Raw genomic sequence first — 19,571 nt, forward strand, 5'->3', positions numbered from 1 at the left:
CAGCTGGAGTAATCAAGCCCCACTGACTCACACTGTTTCAGTGCAGCCAATCAGACACACCTGCCAGGCTGCCCGCGATAATAATAATCACTTTATTTGGGCTGACAGAGCCACAGAACAACTGCGATTTGTCAAATGAATTAGGTATATTGTTAAGTTAGCCATGTAATAAGCGGGATAATGTATAGCTATACTCGGTCATCATCGCAAAATAATTTACCTTCACTGATGTTTAAAAGACCTCGCTGAGGCGGCTCGGTATTTTAAACTCTGTGTCAGTCAATTATTTTGCGACAATGACCTCGTAGCTATACATTATCCCTTACTTAATACATTTTGACAGAGCGTTTCTATTTTAGCACTGAACCATAACGCGAGTTAGAATACCCCTGGTCTATAACTTTAAAGTTAATAGATCTTTGCTGTAATGTGTTAAATCATTGTTCAATATGGTCCGATAAGCCATGATGTAATTGCTTGCCAGCATCACACATCTTGCTTGATTGGGGCGACAGGGCCTTCGCTGCAGCTGCCCCCACCCTCTGGAACGCCCTTCATAAACATATCCGTCATGCAGACACTCTCTCATCATTTAAAAAAGCCCTCAAAACCCACCTTTTTACAGCTTTCAACCCATGAACTCCTTCCTCTCTCACCTTTTATATATATATATATTTTTTCTCTCTACTAAAACTATTGTATTGTTTGTTTTGTAAAGTGTCTTTGAGCATTCAGAAAAGAGTTAAAGTTCAAGTTTCTTTATTAGTTGTCATACAAAAATACAGAATACTTTTATATGAAATTCTGTTCCTGAGTGCTAGATAAAAATTAAAATAGATAAGTATAAAATAGATAGTCAAAAGTACATAAACAAGTGTAAACAAAAGTGTTCAATATACATATATACAATATACAATACAGAGTAGGACATTTTTTTTAACTGAGTTACAATACAATATACAGTACAATGCAGAAATGGGATGAGGTACAACTTAGGGTAAGGTGCAATGAGGTATGAGTTGTAGTGCAAATCTCTCCAATAAATATAAAGTGTGTTAAAGTGTCTAAAGTGGGTAAAGTGGGTGCTACAGTGAGTTGTTTATTTAAAGTGAGTGTGTACGTGTGGATGTGTGTGCTGTGAGTGTATTTGATGGTTTGTTACAGTGTTATTGTCGTTGAGCATCCTGATGGCCTATATAAAGAGCTATATAAATCTGATGTATTATTATTATTATTATTATTATTATTATTGATGTTTTGTTGCAGTGGGACCTGATGAATAATGTCTCACTTGAAGAAGAAAACAGAAAGAAAACCTCTAATTGTGCCATGTCAGAACCCATGTCCTGCGGTGCCACCCACTCAGTAGCAGAGAGACAACCCTGTGTCCCTGTGAAATAGTCTTTACAACTTCCTTTACCTCTGGTGTTACATTTGTCATCTGATTTCCAGCACGAAGAGATGTGACTAATGCGTGTGAAGGTTGACACCTCAACGAGCAAATGTGTGAAATGTTGTGTTGGCAGTTAAAGGGTGCCGTATAGCTGAGACTTTTGAACGTTTTAAAGTGAGTCTTTCGCTTGGATATTCGGAGAACAAAGGCATGAGAGCGCAGGGGGTGGGGGGGCACTTTAGTGCCTCTTGCCATTTCATTCACGTTGATTGACCCTATTACAAAGTCCTCTGGTCTGAGCATGCCAGAGGTTATGTTTAGTGGTCTGTTGGCCGTTAGCACTGAACTACGTGGACAGTATCACCGCATTCCCTGTGGCAATGATGATGGACAAAGTTGAATGAGGCCAATTAGACAGATTCTATGGTATGAGGAAGAACTATTTGAATTATCAGACTATTAACCCCACACTGACTCTACCGCAGTGTATCTTGCAACAAAATATTAATATTTTGTATTCATGTTTGTATTGCCTATATTTATTGTCTTCCTTTTACCCTGCCCACACCTGTAAACCCCTCACAAATGAATTCCATATACTTAATAAAAGATTTGTGTGTGTGTATTTGTTTGCAGTGTGTGTGTGTGTGTGTGTGTGTGTGTGTGTGTGTGTGTGTGTGTGTGTGTGTGTGTGTGTGTGTGTGTGTGTGTGTGTGTGTGTGTGTGTGTGTGTGTGTGTGTGTGTGTCTGTGTGTGTGTCTGTGTGTGTGTCTGCAGTCTGTGATTGTGTGTGAACGGTAAGCCCAAGCTGTGATGTCACTGGTGGCGGCAGGCGCAGGAAGGGAAGAGCACTGACAACATGGCAGTAGCTCCTGGACTTTGTGCCCTGTGCTACAACTTTCACCTGACTACAGTATATATAGCAAAGCCCCGGCCGGACACTCACAAACACACTGTTCACTCACAGATACGCAAAGGAGAACCAGGTGAGATGTACGCCATATGCTTCAAAAACATATAGGAGTAAAGGAATTCAGCCATGTTTTCAGTTTTGGATTTAACCTGATTCATGCTTCTTCTGTCTTTCAGTGAGAACGCAGTCATGAAGGTTTTTGTAGTGCTTACCATTGCTGTCCTGTCTGGTATGTAGGATGAGTTCTTCCTTTGAATCCCTATAATGCCCAGTGAAATTGTCAATTTTATCTATAGGTACATATAAAGCTAAACCAGGCAACATTGTATATAATCTAATCGCATTATCTGGGCCTCAAAAGTCATCTTAAACTGACATCTTCTCTATTGCTATACCTCACCAGGTTGCCATGCCAACCTCTTCTACGCTGATCAGCCCATGCCACAGCTGGAAGAGCTGACTGATGCATTCTGGGACTATGTCTCCAAGGCAACCCAGACAGCGGATGATACCCTGCAGATGGTCAGGAAGTCTCAGTTTGGACAGGAAGTCAAGTAAGTCCTGTAACATGTGGTAATAGGTAAACATGGAGTGTGAGATGTTGGACATAAAATAATTTTTTGATTAATATGAATTATTACTCTAGGATGCTGACCTGATGTAACCTTTCCGTCTCTCTCTCTCTCTCTCTCTCTCTCTCTCTCTCTCTCTCTCTCTCTCTCTCTCTCTCTCTCTCTCTTTCTCTCTCTGTGTGTGTCTCTCTTGGTCCCCTACCCTTTCTGTCTAATCCAGTGTTCGTCTCACAGAAAGTGCTGACATGGCCAGCCAGTATGCTGTCACCCTGCAGAACCAGCTTCCCCCTATAGCCCAGGACCTGATGACCAAGATCAGCCAGGAGGCTGAGGTGCTGAGAGAGCGTCTAAGCCAGGACCTGAGCACTGTCCGGGGCAAGCTGGAGCCCTACGCTGAAGAGATGAAGACCCAGGTCCAGCAGAGGGTGGAGCAGCTCAGGCAGGAGCTGGCCCCCTATGTAGAGTCCCTGGACTCCGAGGCCCTGAAGACCACCCTGATGCAGAAGAGTGAGGAGCTGAAGAGCAGCCTGGAGAAGAGTGTGAAGGAACTGCAGGCTCAGATTGGCCCCTACACAGAGGACATGAAGCAGATAGTGGACCAGCGTCTGCAGGAGTTCCAGGATAGAGTGGCCCCCATGGCAGACCAAGTACAGGTGGAGTTGGCCCTCAAAACCCAGCAGGTGAGGCAGCTGGTGGCCCCCTACGCTGAGGACCTGAGGGAAAAGCTGGACCCCTATGCCCAGGACCTCCAGGGCCAGCTTACCTCCCTCTACGAGTCTTATGTTAATGGTGCAAACTAAGTCAACCTCCACCCGCTCCATCACTCACTAAGATTTGGTCCACCTCTGTTTGGCTCTGTGAAACATTCAAAGTAATCTTGCTATTTCCTGAACTGTACTGTATGCCTGTGATGTAGTATTTATTTTATAGTGCAATGCGAGAAATGCAAAGTAACCTCTGTACTGATTCAACATGTATATACTGTATGAGCTTTCATCTACTGCCGTGAATTTTTTAAATGTCAACTTTTTGTATCTACAAAAATCTACCAAAGAATAAAAGGGTCTCAAAACTTAAACACAAGTATTCTTTCTTTCGTATTCTTCTTTTGAGTTGTAGGCCTCAACATCCACTTCAGAAGTTTCAAGTTTCTCAAGTTTCTTTATTAGTTGTCATACAGAAATACAGAATACTTTTGCATGAAATGCTTCTTTCTGTTTTGCTCCTGAGAGTGTGCTAGATAAAATAACAAGATAGTATAAAATAGTATACTATAAGTATAAAATAGAAAGTCAAGTACATAAACAAGTGTAAACAAAACATAAATGTTCAATATACCTATATACACAGTATATGTACAGTATACAATGCAGATACAGTACAGTGTAGAAATGGTGAAGAAGAAGGCTGTAGAAGCAAAAAATTAAAATAAAAAAGGCATAATAAAATTCCAATGCGAACCGATGACCAAAAAACGTGGTAGTTAGTACAGCCATAGCCCATGGGCCCTACTAGCACGACACATACTACTGTATACCCCGGGAGCCTCATTTAGCCTCTATACAGCACCTGGGCTCACATCCCAAGTCCTGACATGCCCTGTCACCGATTCATCTCACATGTCTCCAGCCGGTTTCTCCAGAGACAGGTTATTGTTCTGGTACTTGTCAATGCTTGCCGTAGAGCTACTCCTCTGTTTAAATGGTGAGAACAGTAAGACCAAAGAGCATTATTTTCCCGATGGCTATAGGTGACGTGAAAGAGAGGCCTACAGCAGTCTCTTCGTCACTAGTAACGCCTGTTTCTTTCAGGCTATGTCAAATAAAGAAGCTGTAGTATTTCTGTAGATGGGTTGCTTTTTTCAAATTAAATGAATGGATTTACTGAGATGACTTCCAAAATGGCTTGCCATTGCCAGTTCTAAAACGAATAACTGTACTAAAATTGCAATTAAGAGCAGTTGCAATCAGTATATGGTATTACTGTATGTGCAACACACACACAAACTATAAGATTATATAAGACAACAGTAGATACTGTTAAGCATGTCAAACCTCCACCCTCCCCCATCCATTCTTCAATGCCAGCATTCAGCGTGGAGGGTCAGAGTCCACTGACAACACCACACACACACAGACCTCCCAGTTTCCGTCATTCTTTTTCAAAACATCCAGACAGAGATACACAGGAGAAAAACAAATCATGTGAGGGAGACTCAGTGCATATTATTGAAAGTACAGGATTGCTCTGTGAGGCTTTTGCCATGTAGAAGGGATTCTATTGTAGTTTTTCACATTCTCATTATATAATGTGAAATTGATTATACATTTCAACTTTCTAGAACTATCTCTGTTTAATGCCATAACAACACTCCCCATAGCCTCTCCTCACTGCCGCACCAGCCCAGATGTAAACCTCAAACCACTATTAACAAGACAGTGCAAACCTCTGATCAGCCATACAAATGCAGATTTGAGTCCACATCGTTTCCTGCCTTCACACGTAATTAGTCTGTACTCAAACGGGTACCCAGCAGGTCAACTCAGGCCATGGTTAAACTAGTGCAGTGCTTCTCAAACTTATTCTGTCAGGCCCCCCTTTGGCGGACCAAAATATTTTGGGCCCCCCCCCCCCCCCCCCCCCTCGCCCCAACAAAATAGTCATGAAATGGGCCATGTTTAAATTTATTGAAATAACACCAATATCGTGACCTTTCAAATTGGCCCTATATTTTGTTTTCAGAGCTGTCATGGATGAAAAGCCAGCTTCACACAGATACTGTATGTGGTGCTGAATGGTATCAACACCTTAACTGCTGCATCATGAGATACTTGGTGGGCCATGAGATGAGATACTTGGTACTCAGCACCACACTCTGAAACTAGCTCTCTAGGTGGTATCAGATGAGATTTCAAAGAGTTCTTCCAAGAGTTTGGATGGAGATGTGTCGGGAAGCTTTGTCTCAATGTTGTCTGTAAAGTTTTTTTTTATCCAGAGTAACTTGGTGATCCTTTTCTGTGTTTTATTAAATAATGATTTTCAGATTTTGAGAAATGGTATTTTCATGGAGAACAGTGCAGCTGCAACAGATTTAGTGATAATTTTCTGGAAAAAAAAAAAAAAAAAAAAAATTAAATAAATCTCAAGGCCCCCCCCTGTCATGCCTCTGCGCCCCCCCTGGGGGGCGCGCCCCCCACTTTGAGAAACACTGGACTAGTGTATTTGTGGGTTTTTTTATACGTTTTTGAAAACGTTTCATGTCCCTATTACACAGAAATGCGTTTTTTGGCGTTTTTTTGTGGATACGGCTGAAACGCTAAATTGTGTTTGCGTTTTGGAGAACCGCTAAAAAACGCGCCGACAACAGCGTGTAGTCTGCACGGAGCCGTTGTTGCGAAAACGCCCATGTGCAGTAGATACCATCTGCGTGCCCTTTCGGTGACAACAGTGTGTGTGTGTGTGGGTGTGTGTTTGGGACATAGCTCCGTGTCCCAAATAGCTTCAGCTACCATGTGTTGTCAAGTTATTGTTATAAGGACCCCAGTCCAAGCTACAACAGTCTGCATTCCCTTAACAATTGTTTGTATTGAGCCGTATTGTATTGTACCCATATGCAATATGTTAAATAAAGTTTACATCCATTCATTCTGCTAGCATTACCGATTGCATGAGCAGCTGGCTAACGTGAGCTATCAGGATTCAGACCCTGTTAGCTCAGAGCTCCTCTTTCAACTTAACAAGCATTAAACAAAATGGCCCAGTCATCTATTCACCTTTGTTTAATACACACAGCGTTGTCTCTAATGTTATCTAACTACTGATAGCTCGCAATATCATCAGTTTGGTGCTGGCTAAGAGCTAACGTTAGCTTCTAGCCACAATGCTATACTGTTATAATGGCATACTCCATTGACGTTAGCATGCAGCTAACAATGCTACCGATCTTTTTTTAGACTAAACTATCCGCTCTTGGTGGTCACTTGTGTTGATGTTAGTTTTGTTTCATCAACAAATGACAGGCAGAACACACAGTGAATGTTTATTGCACTTTTATTAGGCTTTGCTGAAAAAGAATTGCTGCGTTCTAGGCAAAAGATGGTGGCCGCCTTGTTGACATTTGCTTTGCAGGCACATTCAAGTTCTGATTGGTTGAAATTGCCTTCATGTTTGCCACCTACTGCCACCTACTGCTTTGGCAGTGTACTACATCAGTGTGCTCAGGTGACAAAAACGAAAAAAAAACGAAAGTGTGACTCGAGGCGCACGACGTCGCGGCGAAACGCATATGACAATGATACGAAGATGAAACGAAAGGTGTAACCGCAGCCTCACACTCACAGTATTTTAATTGATAGAATGGCCATTTGGCTCCTATACCATGCTGCCTAATGTTCTAATGGTTTGGTTTGGTGCAAGAGACTCAGAAAGATGATGTGATACCATGACAAACACATAATTTGGATGAACATTTCAGAGACAATCTGTTTAACCACACTCCTATGCAGGGGTGTAGCTCCAGATTCTGGGCCCCATGAAAGAATGTATTTGTAGGCCCCCAGTGAATGCGAGCGCGCTAGCGTGTGAGCGGAATTTTTTTTGGCAATTTTTTTGTTGATGAAAACACATAATATGGTTTTTACCTATACATTTGGATCAGCAGTTCAGCACCTGCACTGTTGGTGGGTGAGCCTAGTAAAGGATGTCGCATTGCGTTCATCTTCAATGAATGGACCAATGCAATAGTCTACCAAAGCCCCCCCTCTCTCTCTATATATCTCACACACACACACACACACACACACACACACACACACACACACACACACACACACACACACACACACACACACACACACACACACACACACACACTTCAGAAACAAACATAGTATCAATGAGAGCATCAATAATACACCTGAGTGATGTCTAGTAAAAAAAATAAAAAAATAAAAAATGTGGGGCCCCCCCCCCCGTGCTGGGCCCTTGGAATCATCCTAAGCTACCCCCCCCCCAGCTACGCCCCTGCTCCTATGTATAGAGTTGGACAATGTGTACAGCCTGTGTGGTGTGTAGCTACAGCCTGTGTGTGGTGTGTAGCTACAGCCTGTGTGGTGTGTAGCTACAGCATGTGTGGTGTGTGTAGCTACAGCATGTGTGTGGTATGTAGCTACAGCATGTGTGTGGTGTGTAGCTACAGCATGTGTGGTGTGTAGCTACAGCATGTGTGTGGTGTGTAGCTACAGCCTGTGTGGTGTGTAGCTACAGCATGTGTGGTGTGTAGCTACAGCATGTGTGTGGTGTGTAGCTACAGCATGTGTGGTGTGTAGCTACAGCATGTGTGGTGTGTGTAGCTACAGCATGTGTGGTGTGTAGCTACAGCCTGTGTGGTGTGTAGCTAGAGCCTGTGTGGTGTGTAGCTACAGCCTGTGTGGTGTGTAGCTACAGCCTGTGTGGTGTGTAGCTACAGCCTGTGTGGTGTGTAGCTACAGCATGTGTGTGGTGTGTAGCTACAGCCTGTGTGGTGTGTAGCTACAGCATGTGTGGTGTGTGTAGCTACAGCATGTGTGTGGTGTGTAGCTACAGCCTGTGTGTGGTGTGTAGCTACAGCCTGTGTGTAGTGTGTAGCTACAGCCTGTGTGGTGTGTAGCTACAGCCTGTGTGTGGTGTGTAGCTACAGCATGTGTGTGGTGTGTAGCTACAGCATGTGTGTGGTGTGTAGCTACAGCCTGTGTGTGGTGTGTAGCTACAGCCTGTGTGGTGTGTAGCTACAGCCTGTGTGTGGTGTGTAGCTACAGCCTGTGTGGTGTGTAGCTACAGCATGTGTGTGGTGTGTAGCTACAGCATGTGTGTGGTGTGTAGCTACAGCCTGTGTGGTGTGTAGCTACAGCCTGTGTGGTGTGTAGCTACAGCCTGTGTGTGGTGTGTAGCTACAGCATGTGTGTGGTGTGTAGCTACAGCATGTGTGTGGTGTGTAGCTACAGCATGTGTGTGGTGTGTAGCTACAGCCTGTGTGTGGTGTGTAGCTACAGCCTGTGTGTGGTGTGTAGCTACAGCATGTGTGTGGTGTGTAGCTACAGCCTGTGTGGTGTGTAGCTACAGCCTGTGTGGTGTGTAGCTACAGCCTGTGTGGTGTGTAGCTACAGCATGTGTGTGGTGTGTAGCTACAGCATGTGTGGTGTGTAGCTACAGCCTGTGTGTAGTGTGTAGCTACAGCATGTGTGTAGTGTGTAGCTACAGCATGTGTGTGGTGTGTAGCTACAGCCTGTGTGGTGTGTAGCTACAGCCTGTGTGTAGTGTGTAGCTACAGCCTGTGTGGTGTGTAGCTACAGCCTGTGTGTGGTGTGTAGCTACAGCATGTGTGGTGTGTAGCTACAGCCTGTGTGTGGTGTGTAGCTACAGCATGTGTGTGGTGTGTAGCTACAGCATGTGTGTGGTGTGTAGCTACAGCCTGTGTGGTGTGTAGCTACAGCATGTGTGTGGTGTGTAGCTACAGCCTGTGTGGTGTGTAGCTACAGCATGTGTGTGGTGTGTAGCTACAGCATGTGTGTGGTGTGTAGCTACAGCATGTGTGGTGTGTAGCTACAGCCTGTGTGGTGTGTAGCTACAGCCTGTGTGGTGTGTAGCTACAGCATGTGTGTTGTGTGTAGCTACAGCCTGTGTGGTGTGTAGCTACAGCATGTGTGTGGTGTGTAGCTACAGCATGTGTGTGGTGTGTAGCTACAGCATGTGTGTGGTGTGTAGCTACAGCCTGTGTGGTGTGTAGCTACAGCCTGTGTGGTGTGTAGCTACAGCCTGTGTGTGGTGTGTAGCTACAGCATGTGTGTGGTGTGTAGCTACAGCCTGTGTGGTGTGTAGCTACAGCCTGTGTGGTGTGTAGCTACAGCCTGTGTGGTGTGTAGCTACAGCCTGTGTGTGGTGTGTAGCTACAGCATGTGTGTGGTGTGTAGCTACAGCCTGTGTGGTGTGTAGCTACAGCATGTGTGGTGTGTAGCTACAGCCTGTGTGGTGTGTAGCTACAGCATGTGTGTGGTGTGTAGCTACAGCATGTGTGGTGTGTAGCTACAGCCTGTGTGGTGTGTAGCTACAGCCTGTGTGGTGTGTAGCTACAGCATGTGTGGTGTGTAGCTACAGCCTGTGTGGTGTGTAGCTACAGCATGTGTGGTGTGTAGCTACAGCCTGTGTGGTGTGTAGCTACAGCCTGTGTGGTGTGTAGCTACAGCCTGTGTGGTGTGTAGCTACAGCATGTGTGTGGTGTGTACCGCCTGTGTGGTGTGTAGCTACAGCATGTGTGTGGTGTGTACCGCCTGTGTGGTGTGTAGCTACAGCCTGTGTGGTGTGTACCGCCTGTGTGGTGTGTAGCTACAGCCTGTGTGGTGTGTAGCTACAGCATGTGTGTGGTGTGTACCGCCAGTGATGTACCCGAACGCGTTCAATGAACGATCGTTCGTGAACGCGTTCGTATTTTGGGCGAACGAGAACTGAACGTACTGCATATCCGCTAAATGAACGCAATTGAGAACGCGTTCATTCTCAGTGCTGTATAACGGCGTTCAAACGTGCGTTCATTCTCAGCAATATTTGTATTATAACGGTGTTCAAAGGTGTGCCAGATTTCATATGTTTTTCAGCCGAAAACCATGTTAAAACACACTGTAAACGGGCTACATAATAATGCGGAAACGCACCGAATCTGGCAACACGCCTGGCTGTCGCACAAAAATATACGTCATCACAACAAAGAACGTGGAGAGCATTCCTATCATGGACGGAGCCGAGAGCAGCTGTAGCACCACTCGCTCAGACGCCTGTGTGGTGTACAGGCATAGAGGCAGCCCTACATAGGACTGTGCTGTTGGACATTCCAACTCTATGAATCTTATACACCATCCATGCATGAAACAATGCTGATTTCCACAAGAAAATAAGCAAGACATTAATCAAAATGGAGAGACTGGAGACTATTTACTGACTGTCTGCCCCAATCACACTCTTGAACTGAAAGGGGCTGAAGTGCCACAGGAGGGATGCTTTGCAGACACAGGAGTTTCTTTGAACAAGCCATGTATTGCTTGTCCCAGTGTGATGAAAGATTTAGCACTGTTTTGATCCAGATAAGAGGTTGTTACGAGAACATTATGAGATGAGTAGATCAGTGGCGGGAGGGGGGAGATGAAGGGATAGCTGTCTGTCACGTGTCGATGGGTCATTGTAAATCTCCATCTCCTCTGGTAATGTCTTGTCTTGTTTCCCCCCTGCTGAATGGCCCCTGTTCATATGATTGGCTTGGGACCAGCAGAATGGTTAGGTACAGATATACAGATATAGTTATTGTAGGGGCGCTGAACAACAGGTTAAATGTGGTATATTGTGGTTGTCTGATCTTCTGATAAAACTCCTGGCACATGTCTGTGTTTTCATAAATCTTAGTTTAATCCAACCAGCTATCAAGTGCCGGGGGAAACAGTCACTAGAAAAAAAAACATAACTGTATGTTTTTGTATAGTATAGTTAGTATAGCTAGTATAGTATAGTTATATATAGTATAACTGCATATTGTATAGTAGTGTTAGTGTGGGGGACCCTGATGTAAACAAGACGAAAGTCTTTCTCTGGTCTGCATCCCCTTAACAATTGTGTGTATTGAGCTGTACTGTATTGTACCCATTCTGCAATCTGTTAAATAAAGTTTTCAATCAATTCAATCAATCAAGTGTATATAGGAAGTTCCATTACCTTTAAATTCGTAGCATCTTAATACTTGTTATCATGTCTATTTTTATTATCTATTCTATTTTATCCTATTATTATTTGTATTTTTTGCACAACAATGTATGTATATGACGAATAAACCTCTTGAATCTTGAATCTTGAGATCTATCTCGGAACGAATGGCTCAGTGTTCAGTTCTGTCTCCTGGGAGGGATGTCAGTGTCAGCTGCTGGGGAAGAGTTTATGCTGCCCCTTAGTGGTAGAACTGAGATGGAGCAGTGAGAGAGTTTGGATTTATCCTACAAGATATTATTTGAAAAGCTATTTATGCTAATTTCACTTTAATGGTTAAATATGTTTACAAGCCTATCGTATAGATCAATAACCAAACCCTCTCTTTCAACATTTAAATGGTTTCCCCATTGTTTGTATTCTTGTCTCAACCATATGACTGAGGATTATCTCAAAGAACCGTTCATACAGTCAAGTCAAGTCAAGTCAAGAGTTTTATTTGTCACGGCATACAAGTATACAATGAAATGCGGGTGGTCTTGCCCGCAACGATGTGCAATACAGTGGTACAACATATAATAGAATCCAATAAAAACAACATTGTGCAATAAACAGGTAACAGGTAACATGGTGTGACATCTCGGTATCTGTACATAGTTATTTACAGAGCATATAGGACATGCTAGGTAGCTTTGGTAGTGCAATACACTGTTACTGTTGTTATACTAATTTAAAGTGGCCTTTCCTTTTGGCCATAAGTGGGTGTGTGCGGCATGAGTGTGTGCCCGCTCATGTTAAAGTGTTAAAGTGGCTGCTAGTGTGTGAGCGTGCACAGCGTGCGTGTCGTGTGTGTGCTCATGTGTGCTTGTGTGTGGATAGTTCAGTGTTCTGTGGCACTCAATGTTCATTGTTCAAGGCTCTGATGGCCTAGGGGAAGAAGCTGAGCCTAAGCCTCTCTGTCCTAGTAGCTGGGGTTCGCAGGCGTCTGCCTGACCTCAGCAGCTGGAACAGGCTGTTATTGGGGTGGTGGGAGTCTTTCATTATTCTGCAGGCTCTGGATTTGCACCTCTTGTTGTATAGAACCTGCAGGGGAGGTAGTGCAATACCCGTGGTACGCTCGGCTGAGCGCACCACTCTCTGTAGGGCCTTCTTGTCCTGTGCCGTGCTGTTTCCATACCAGGCAGTGATGTTTCCGGTCAAGATGCTCTCTACAGCTCCTGAGTAGAAGGACTGGAGTATCTTCCCCGATACTTTGAACTTCCTTAACTGTCTCAGGTGGTAGAGGCGCTGCTTCGCCTTCTTTACTACTGTGTCTATGTGTGTTGACCATGTCAGATCCTCTGAGATGTGGACCCCCAGGTACTTAAAGCTGCTCACCCTGTCCACGGTAGCCCCGTTAATCATCAGTGGTGTTGGGAAAGTTCACTTTCTACATGAACTAGTTCAGTTCACAGTTCAAATTTTTTAAAACGAACTAGTTCAGTTCATAGTTCATAATTCAAAATTTTGAACTAAAGTTCATGGTTTCAAAAAAGAACTAATTTATAGTTTATAGTTCTTTTTTCAATACGTTGCTGCGAGCTATTATTTGTCAAAATTATTGCCACAACCCATATAGAACCACAGACAGCAATCAGAATACTGGCATTTCCATAACGCTTTGCTGCCGCCCATTCAGTCCACACTAGTAGCAGCTGCAGCTTTCATCTCTACAGTATATTTTCAAAAACATGAGGAAAAACGTGCTGCTTGAATGGTCTTTATTAAGTATAATAATCTAAATACTTAAAGTACCAAAAGTGAACGTACATTACAGTAGCAAACATATAAACATGTGCCAACATAACTCTGTACTAACACAACACGAGGTAGGAACCAGGCTGAGGTATGAAACTAAGGTTGTACCTCAAAGTTCAATATTCAAAGTGCAAAACATTTAAACATTAATTCTATTTTCATTAAGTCAGTCGCATTCTTTTTTGTCCTGACTTGTTTGCCCAAAGAACAAAAAGTTCTATAACTTGGGTCATAACTTGGGTGCAATATTCAGCCCAATTGAATGAGGTAAAAAATAAAATATAAAAACTTAAAGAGTCAGTCAGAGTCCAAGGCCCATAGACAGCTATTACCTTCTGTCCAGTGTGAGTGAAAATACTGAGTGAAGATCTGTCACCACTGGTTACAGTTCAAATAAATTTAGTTCACCAAAAGTGAAAGTAGTCATATAACATTACATTACAGTAGCAAACATATAACATATAAACATGTGCCAACATAACTCTGTACTAACACAACACGAGGTAGGAACCAGGCTGAGGTATGAAACTAAGGTTGTACCTCAAAGTTCAATATTCAAAGTGCAAAACATTTAAACATTAATTATATTTTCATTAAGTCAGTCGCATTGTTTTTTTTCCTGACTTGTTTGCCCAAAGAACAAAAAGTTCTATAACTTGGGTCATAACTTGGGTGCAATATTCAGCCCAATTGAATGAGGTAAAAAAGGTAAAAAATAAAATATAAAAACTTAAAGAGTCAGTCAGAGTCCAAGGCCCATAGACAGCTATTACCTTCTGTCCAGTGTGAGTGAAAATACTGAGTGAAGATCTGTCACCACTGGTTACAGTTCAAATAAATTTAGTTCACCAAAAGTGAAAGTAGTCATATAACATTACATTACAGTAGCAAACATATAACATATAAACATGTGCCAACATAACTCTGTACTAACACAACACGAGGTAGGAACCAGGCTGAGGTATGAAACTAAGGTTGTACCTCAAAGTTCAATATTCAAAGTGCAAAACATTTAAACATTAATTCTATTTTCATTAAGTCAGTCGCATTCTTTTTTGTCCTGACTTGTTTGCCCAAAGAACAAAAAGTTCTATAACTTGGGTCATAACTTGGGTGCAATATTCAGCCCAATTGAATGACGTAAAAAAGGTAAAAAATAAAATATAAAAACTTAAAGAGTCAGTCAGAGTCCAAGGCCCATAGACAGCTATTACCTTCTGTCCAGTGTGAGTGAAAATACTGAGTGAAGATCTGTCACCACTGGTTACAGTTCAAATAAATTTAGTTCACCAAAAGTGAAAGTAGTCATATAACATTACATTACAGTAGCAAACATATAACATATAAACATGTGCCAACATAACTCTGTACTAACACAACACGAGGTAGGAACCAGGCTGAGGTATGAAACTAAGGTTGTACCTCAAAGTTCAATATTCAAAGTGCAAAACATTTAAACATTAATTCTATTTTCATTAAGTCAGTCGCATTGTTTTTTTTCCTGACTTGTTTGCCCAAAGAACAAAAAGTTCTATAACTTGGGTCATAACTTGGGTGCAATATTCAGCCCAATTGAATGAGGTAAAAAAGGTAAAAAATAAAATATAAAAACTTAAAGAGTCAGTCAGAGTCCAAGGCCCATAGACCGCTATTACCTTCTGTCCAGTGTGAGTGAAAATACTGAGTGAAGATCTGTCACCACTGGTTACAGTTCAAATAAATAACTAAAATAACTAAATCACAAATAATAATTTGTGAAAATAAAGAAAAAAGTGTCCAAAAGTGAACTTTCTGTCCATCCTGAAAATGCCTGTGTGTGTGTGTGTGTGCGTGTGTGTGTGTGTGTGTGTGTGTGTGTGTGTGTGTGTGTGTGTGTGTGTGTGTGTGTGTGTGTGTGTGTGTGATTATCTGAATGAAGATTCTCTGGCACTGGTCAAAGTGGTCTGGTCTCTCAGAGTCTCTCCCTGGTGGATCTGCTGTTTCGGTCACAGTGGTCTAGTCACTCCCTAGTGGATCTGCTGTTTCTTGCTTCCTGTAAAAACAAAAACAAGATATGTTCTGACTGTTATTTTTATGCAGCTCACCTCTGCACACCAATATACTCATCTCCATTGACAATACATTGTACTTCTATAGCCCAAAAAACAGGTCACAACAATAATATATATACCTTCAAATATTTTTGTTGGCATTCAAGATCAGCTGCTTCTCAAAGTTGTCATCTCCCAGCCGGTTTCTCCTGGGCCTGAATTAGATGAAAGAAGAAAAAAGAAGAAAAAAGAAGAAGGCATTTTAACATCATGATTATTGTGGCAAACATTGTAACAGACAGTAATCTGTATTAAAGGAATTGTGTACTGAGGCAAATGGCAATTACTGAAATAATTAGATTAGGAATATAATCACAGCTCATCCCTACCTGAATATTTGACCACCGATGCTGAAGAGCCTCTCTACCGGAGCGCTTGAGGGAAGTGCTGTGTTGTGTTTTATGAACAGCCTTTTGAGTTTTGGAAACTGCATGTACTCATCAAACCCATCTGTGGTTGGGGCGTCCAAATAAGTGTCCACTTCAGATTTTTGAGGAACCTGAGGGTTTCTGTTAAATCTGAAGAATGAAGCTGCAGGATCTTTCTTCTTACTTTCGCCACTAGACTGGGTTTGACCTGAGTCTCTTGCATCCGAGTCATCAGAGTTGGTTTGCAATTCTCTTTTCAGCATCAATCTGTACTGCACATGTTTCTCCTCATCTTGGACCCAGTCAAGCTTGAATCTTGGCACCAGCATAGCGGACAGTATGTGCTCCCTCTTCTCCAGAAGACCTGCCAGCCTTGTGCTCAGTGACTGCAAGATGCTCTTTATGAGGGGACGGCATGTAATGAGACCCCCTGCAGCAGTGGGTTTTGTGCTCTCATCCAACAGGTCATTCATATGACATTGCAGTTGCACAATGGTTGGAGCCAGGTACCCAAGAAAGATGTTCTTCTCTGCTTGGAGGATGTTTAGTGCAAGTGCCAAAGGCCTCATCACATCCACAAACTTGTGTATGAAGTTGACTTCATCTGGCGAGAATCGACGAAAGCCAAACTCATCACTCACATCGTGCAGGAGCAGCTTGTCATGTAGGGGAGTGGCATCATTTGCAGAGGTGACCTCATCCACATTAATGTCTGCCTTGGTAGTTAGTGTTGCAATGCGAGACAGTCGCTCCATGGAAAGAAATACAGAGTTCCATCTTGTGTCATTTGGTGCAACAAAGCTAATCCCAAGCTTTTCCTCCACACTATCAGAAGCCTTTGAACTCCGCTTGACCTTGTTCCACAGAGCCGATGCTTTTGCAAAAACAGCCCTCGACATTGCTTTGTAGGATTTTTCAGTTATCTTTTCTGTATCCTTGGCCACTAGATTCAAGGTGTGAGCCATGCACCTTCTGTGAGGGGGGAGAGAGGGATGATTCAAATCTGAGAGAGGCTCAGGCTCCATCTGGTCATCTTCATCTGAGCTCTCACTGGCGGCAGCAAAGGCTGAATCTGGTTCATTGGCATCTTCACTTTCAGCTTCATCAAAGTTGACCACTGTCTCTGGCTCTTCGTCATCAATAGCCATGTCCATCCCAAAACAGTTGAATGCCTTGACAAAGTTTGAAGCGTTGTCTGTTACTGTACACACAACCTTGTTCTGGATCTTGAATTCCTTGTTCACATCTGACAATACTTTTGCCAATACATCGTGTGTATGTGATCCTTTAATCCGCCGGCATGCCAGTACTGCAGAGTGTCTCTCAGAAACATCAGTTTTGTTTAGCCAGTGTATTGTGATGCCTATAAATGACTTATTGACAGCTGTCCAGCAATCTGCTGTTGTGCACACAGTATCGACGTCAGATAGTACAGATTTAAGTTCACATATGTTTTCTTGAAATTGCTTGTTTAGCAGTGTCTGTACTCTTTTTCTTGATGGCACTTTTTTGGATGGCTGCAACCCTTTAATTAGGTTTATGAAAGCTGGCCTTTCCACTTTACTCAAAGGCTGCAGGTCTCCAGTGATGTACTGCAAAACCAGGTTGTCTATCTGCGGCTGGGAGAGAGTGAAAACAGGGCCGCTCCTGTACGATGTTAATGGGATTTGGGTGGTAGAGGATCTGTTTTGGCTCTCTTTTTTATTCGCCACTCGCACATACCTTGAAAGGCTAGTCGTGTGCTTAGTCTCAATGTGCCGCTTGAGGTTCGCTGTCGACGTCGTCGATGTGCGGACTTGTTTTTTTAAACCGGGCGGACACAGTTTACACGCAAACGTGAGATTTTTCCCGTCTGCGTCAGTACTAACTTTGACATAAAACTCTTTTAAATGCTCATATGCCGTAGAGTCTGACTCTGAGCGAGTGGTGCTACAGCTGCTCTCGGCTCCGTCCATGATAGGAATGCTCTCCACGTTCTTTGTTGTGATGACGTATATTTTTGTGCGACAGCCAGGCGTGTTGCCAGATTCGGTGCGTTTCCGCATTATTATGTAGCCCGTTTACAGTGTGTTTTAACATGGTTTTCGGCTGAAAAACATATGAAATCTGGCACACCTTTGAACACCGTTATAATACAAATATTGCTGAGAATGAACGCACGTTTGAACGCCGTTATACAGCACTGAGAATGAACGCGTTCTCAATTGCGTTCATTTAGCGGATATGCAGTACGTTCAGTTCTCGTTCGCCCAAAATACGAACGCGTTCACGAACGATCGTTCATTGAACGCGTTCGGGTACATCACTGGTGGTGTGTGTGTCTCCTGCTGTCCTCTCCTATAATCCACGATCAGCTCCTTGGTTTTACCAATGTTCAGGAGCAGGCTGTTGTCCTGGCACCAGCGTTCCAGTACCTCAACCTCCTCCCGGTAGGCCTTCTCGTCGTTGTCCGAGATCAGCCCCACCACCACCGTGTCGTCTGCGAACTTCACTATGGAGTTGGAGCTGAACTTGGCCACACAGTCGTGTGTGTATAGTGAGTACAGCAGGGGGCTCAGAACACAGCCCTGGGGGGACCCGATGCTCAGGGTGATGGTGTTGGAGGTCTGACCCCCCCACCCTGACCGCCTGGGGTCTTTCACTCAGAAAGTGCAGTGCCCAGGCGCTCAGAGCGGAGCTCAGACCCAGCTCGATCAGCTTGTCCACCAGTCTGGTGGGGACTATGGTGTTGAACGCTGAGCTGTAGTCAATGAACAACAGTCTCACATAGCCCCCCTTCTGATGGTCCAGGTGAGAGAGGGTGCTGTGCAGTACTTGGGAGACCGCATCGTCAGTGGACCTGTTTGGCCTGTATGCAAATTGCATAGGGTCCATATCGCTGGGGAGGGAGGCACAAATGTGATCCTTGACCAGCCTCTCGAAACATTTCATGGCCACAGAGGTGAGTGCCACCGGTCTGTAGTCATTGAGACCTGCTGGGGAGGGTTTCTTTGGTACCGGGATAATGGTAGACATCTTGAAGCAGGCAGGGACCACTGACTCCTTCAGGGATCGATTAAATATGGTGGTGAACACAGGGGCTAGCTGGTTAGCACAGGACTTGAGTATGCGTCCTGTTATTCCATCTGGGCCAGCCGCCTTCCTGGTGTTCACCTGCATAAATGCTCTTCTCACACTGTGTACCATCAATGTGAGAGCGTCCCCGCCCCCCCGCGGATGCCCCCCCCCCCCTCCACAACAGCCGGCGCACCAGTGACGTCACTAGCCGTTGAGCTAGCAGTGCCACTGTTTGCACCAAACCGTGCGTAGAAGGTGTTGAGCTGGTCTGCAAGGGAGGCGTCGTCGCTCCCCATTAAGGGGGCGCTGACTTTGTAGTCAGTTATAGCCCTCAGTCCCTGCCATAAGCCTCTTGTGTCATTCTGTGCCATTTGTGCCTCCATCTTGTCGGCATACGTCCTCTTAGCAAGTTTAACAGCCTTGCGCAGAGTGTAGACTGTTGTCTTGTACTCTTCCATGTTTCCTGACTCTCTGCCCAGGTTATAAGCAGTGGTGCGAGAGTTCAGGGCTGCTCTGATAGTACTGTAGTGTCCACCCATGGTTTCTGGTTTGGGAACACCCTCGCCTTCTTTGTGGGGACAATACTATCAGCCAGCGTTGTTATGAATGACACCACAGTGTCTGTGAACTCGCTGACGTCAGGGGAGGTGGTACAATATT

The 19,571-nt window shown here is 44.0% G+C and overlaps 1 protein-coding gene across 1 annotated transcript; it reads left to right on the plus strand.

Annotated features, from left to right (window-relative positions):
* Positions 1–2,495: 2,495 nt before the first annotated feature.
* LOC311246511 (uncharacterized protein) lies at positions 2,496–3,678 on the plus strand (the record flags this gene model as incomplete). The annotated part of the gene is made up of 3 exons (XM_084336662.1): positions 2,496–2,535; positions 2,710–2,860; positions 3,099–3,678. 3 exons carry the CDS (start codon positions 2,496–2,498, stop codon positions 3,676–3,678), a joined length of 771 nt encoding a protein of 256 aa, XP_084192788.1.
* Between the last annotated feature and the right edge of the window lie 15,893 nt (positions 3,679–19,571).

The sequence above is a fragment of the Notolepis coatsorum genome, assembly GCF_963971535.1.
Source record: "Notolepis coatsorum genome assembly, chromosome: 19".
Classification (NCBI taxonomy): Eukaryota; Metazoa; Chordata; class Actinopteri; order Aulopiformes; family Paralepididae; genus Notolepis; species Notolepis coatsorum.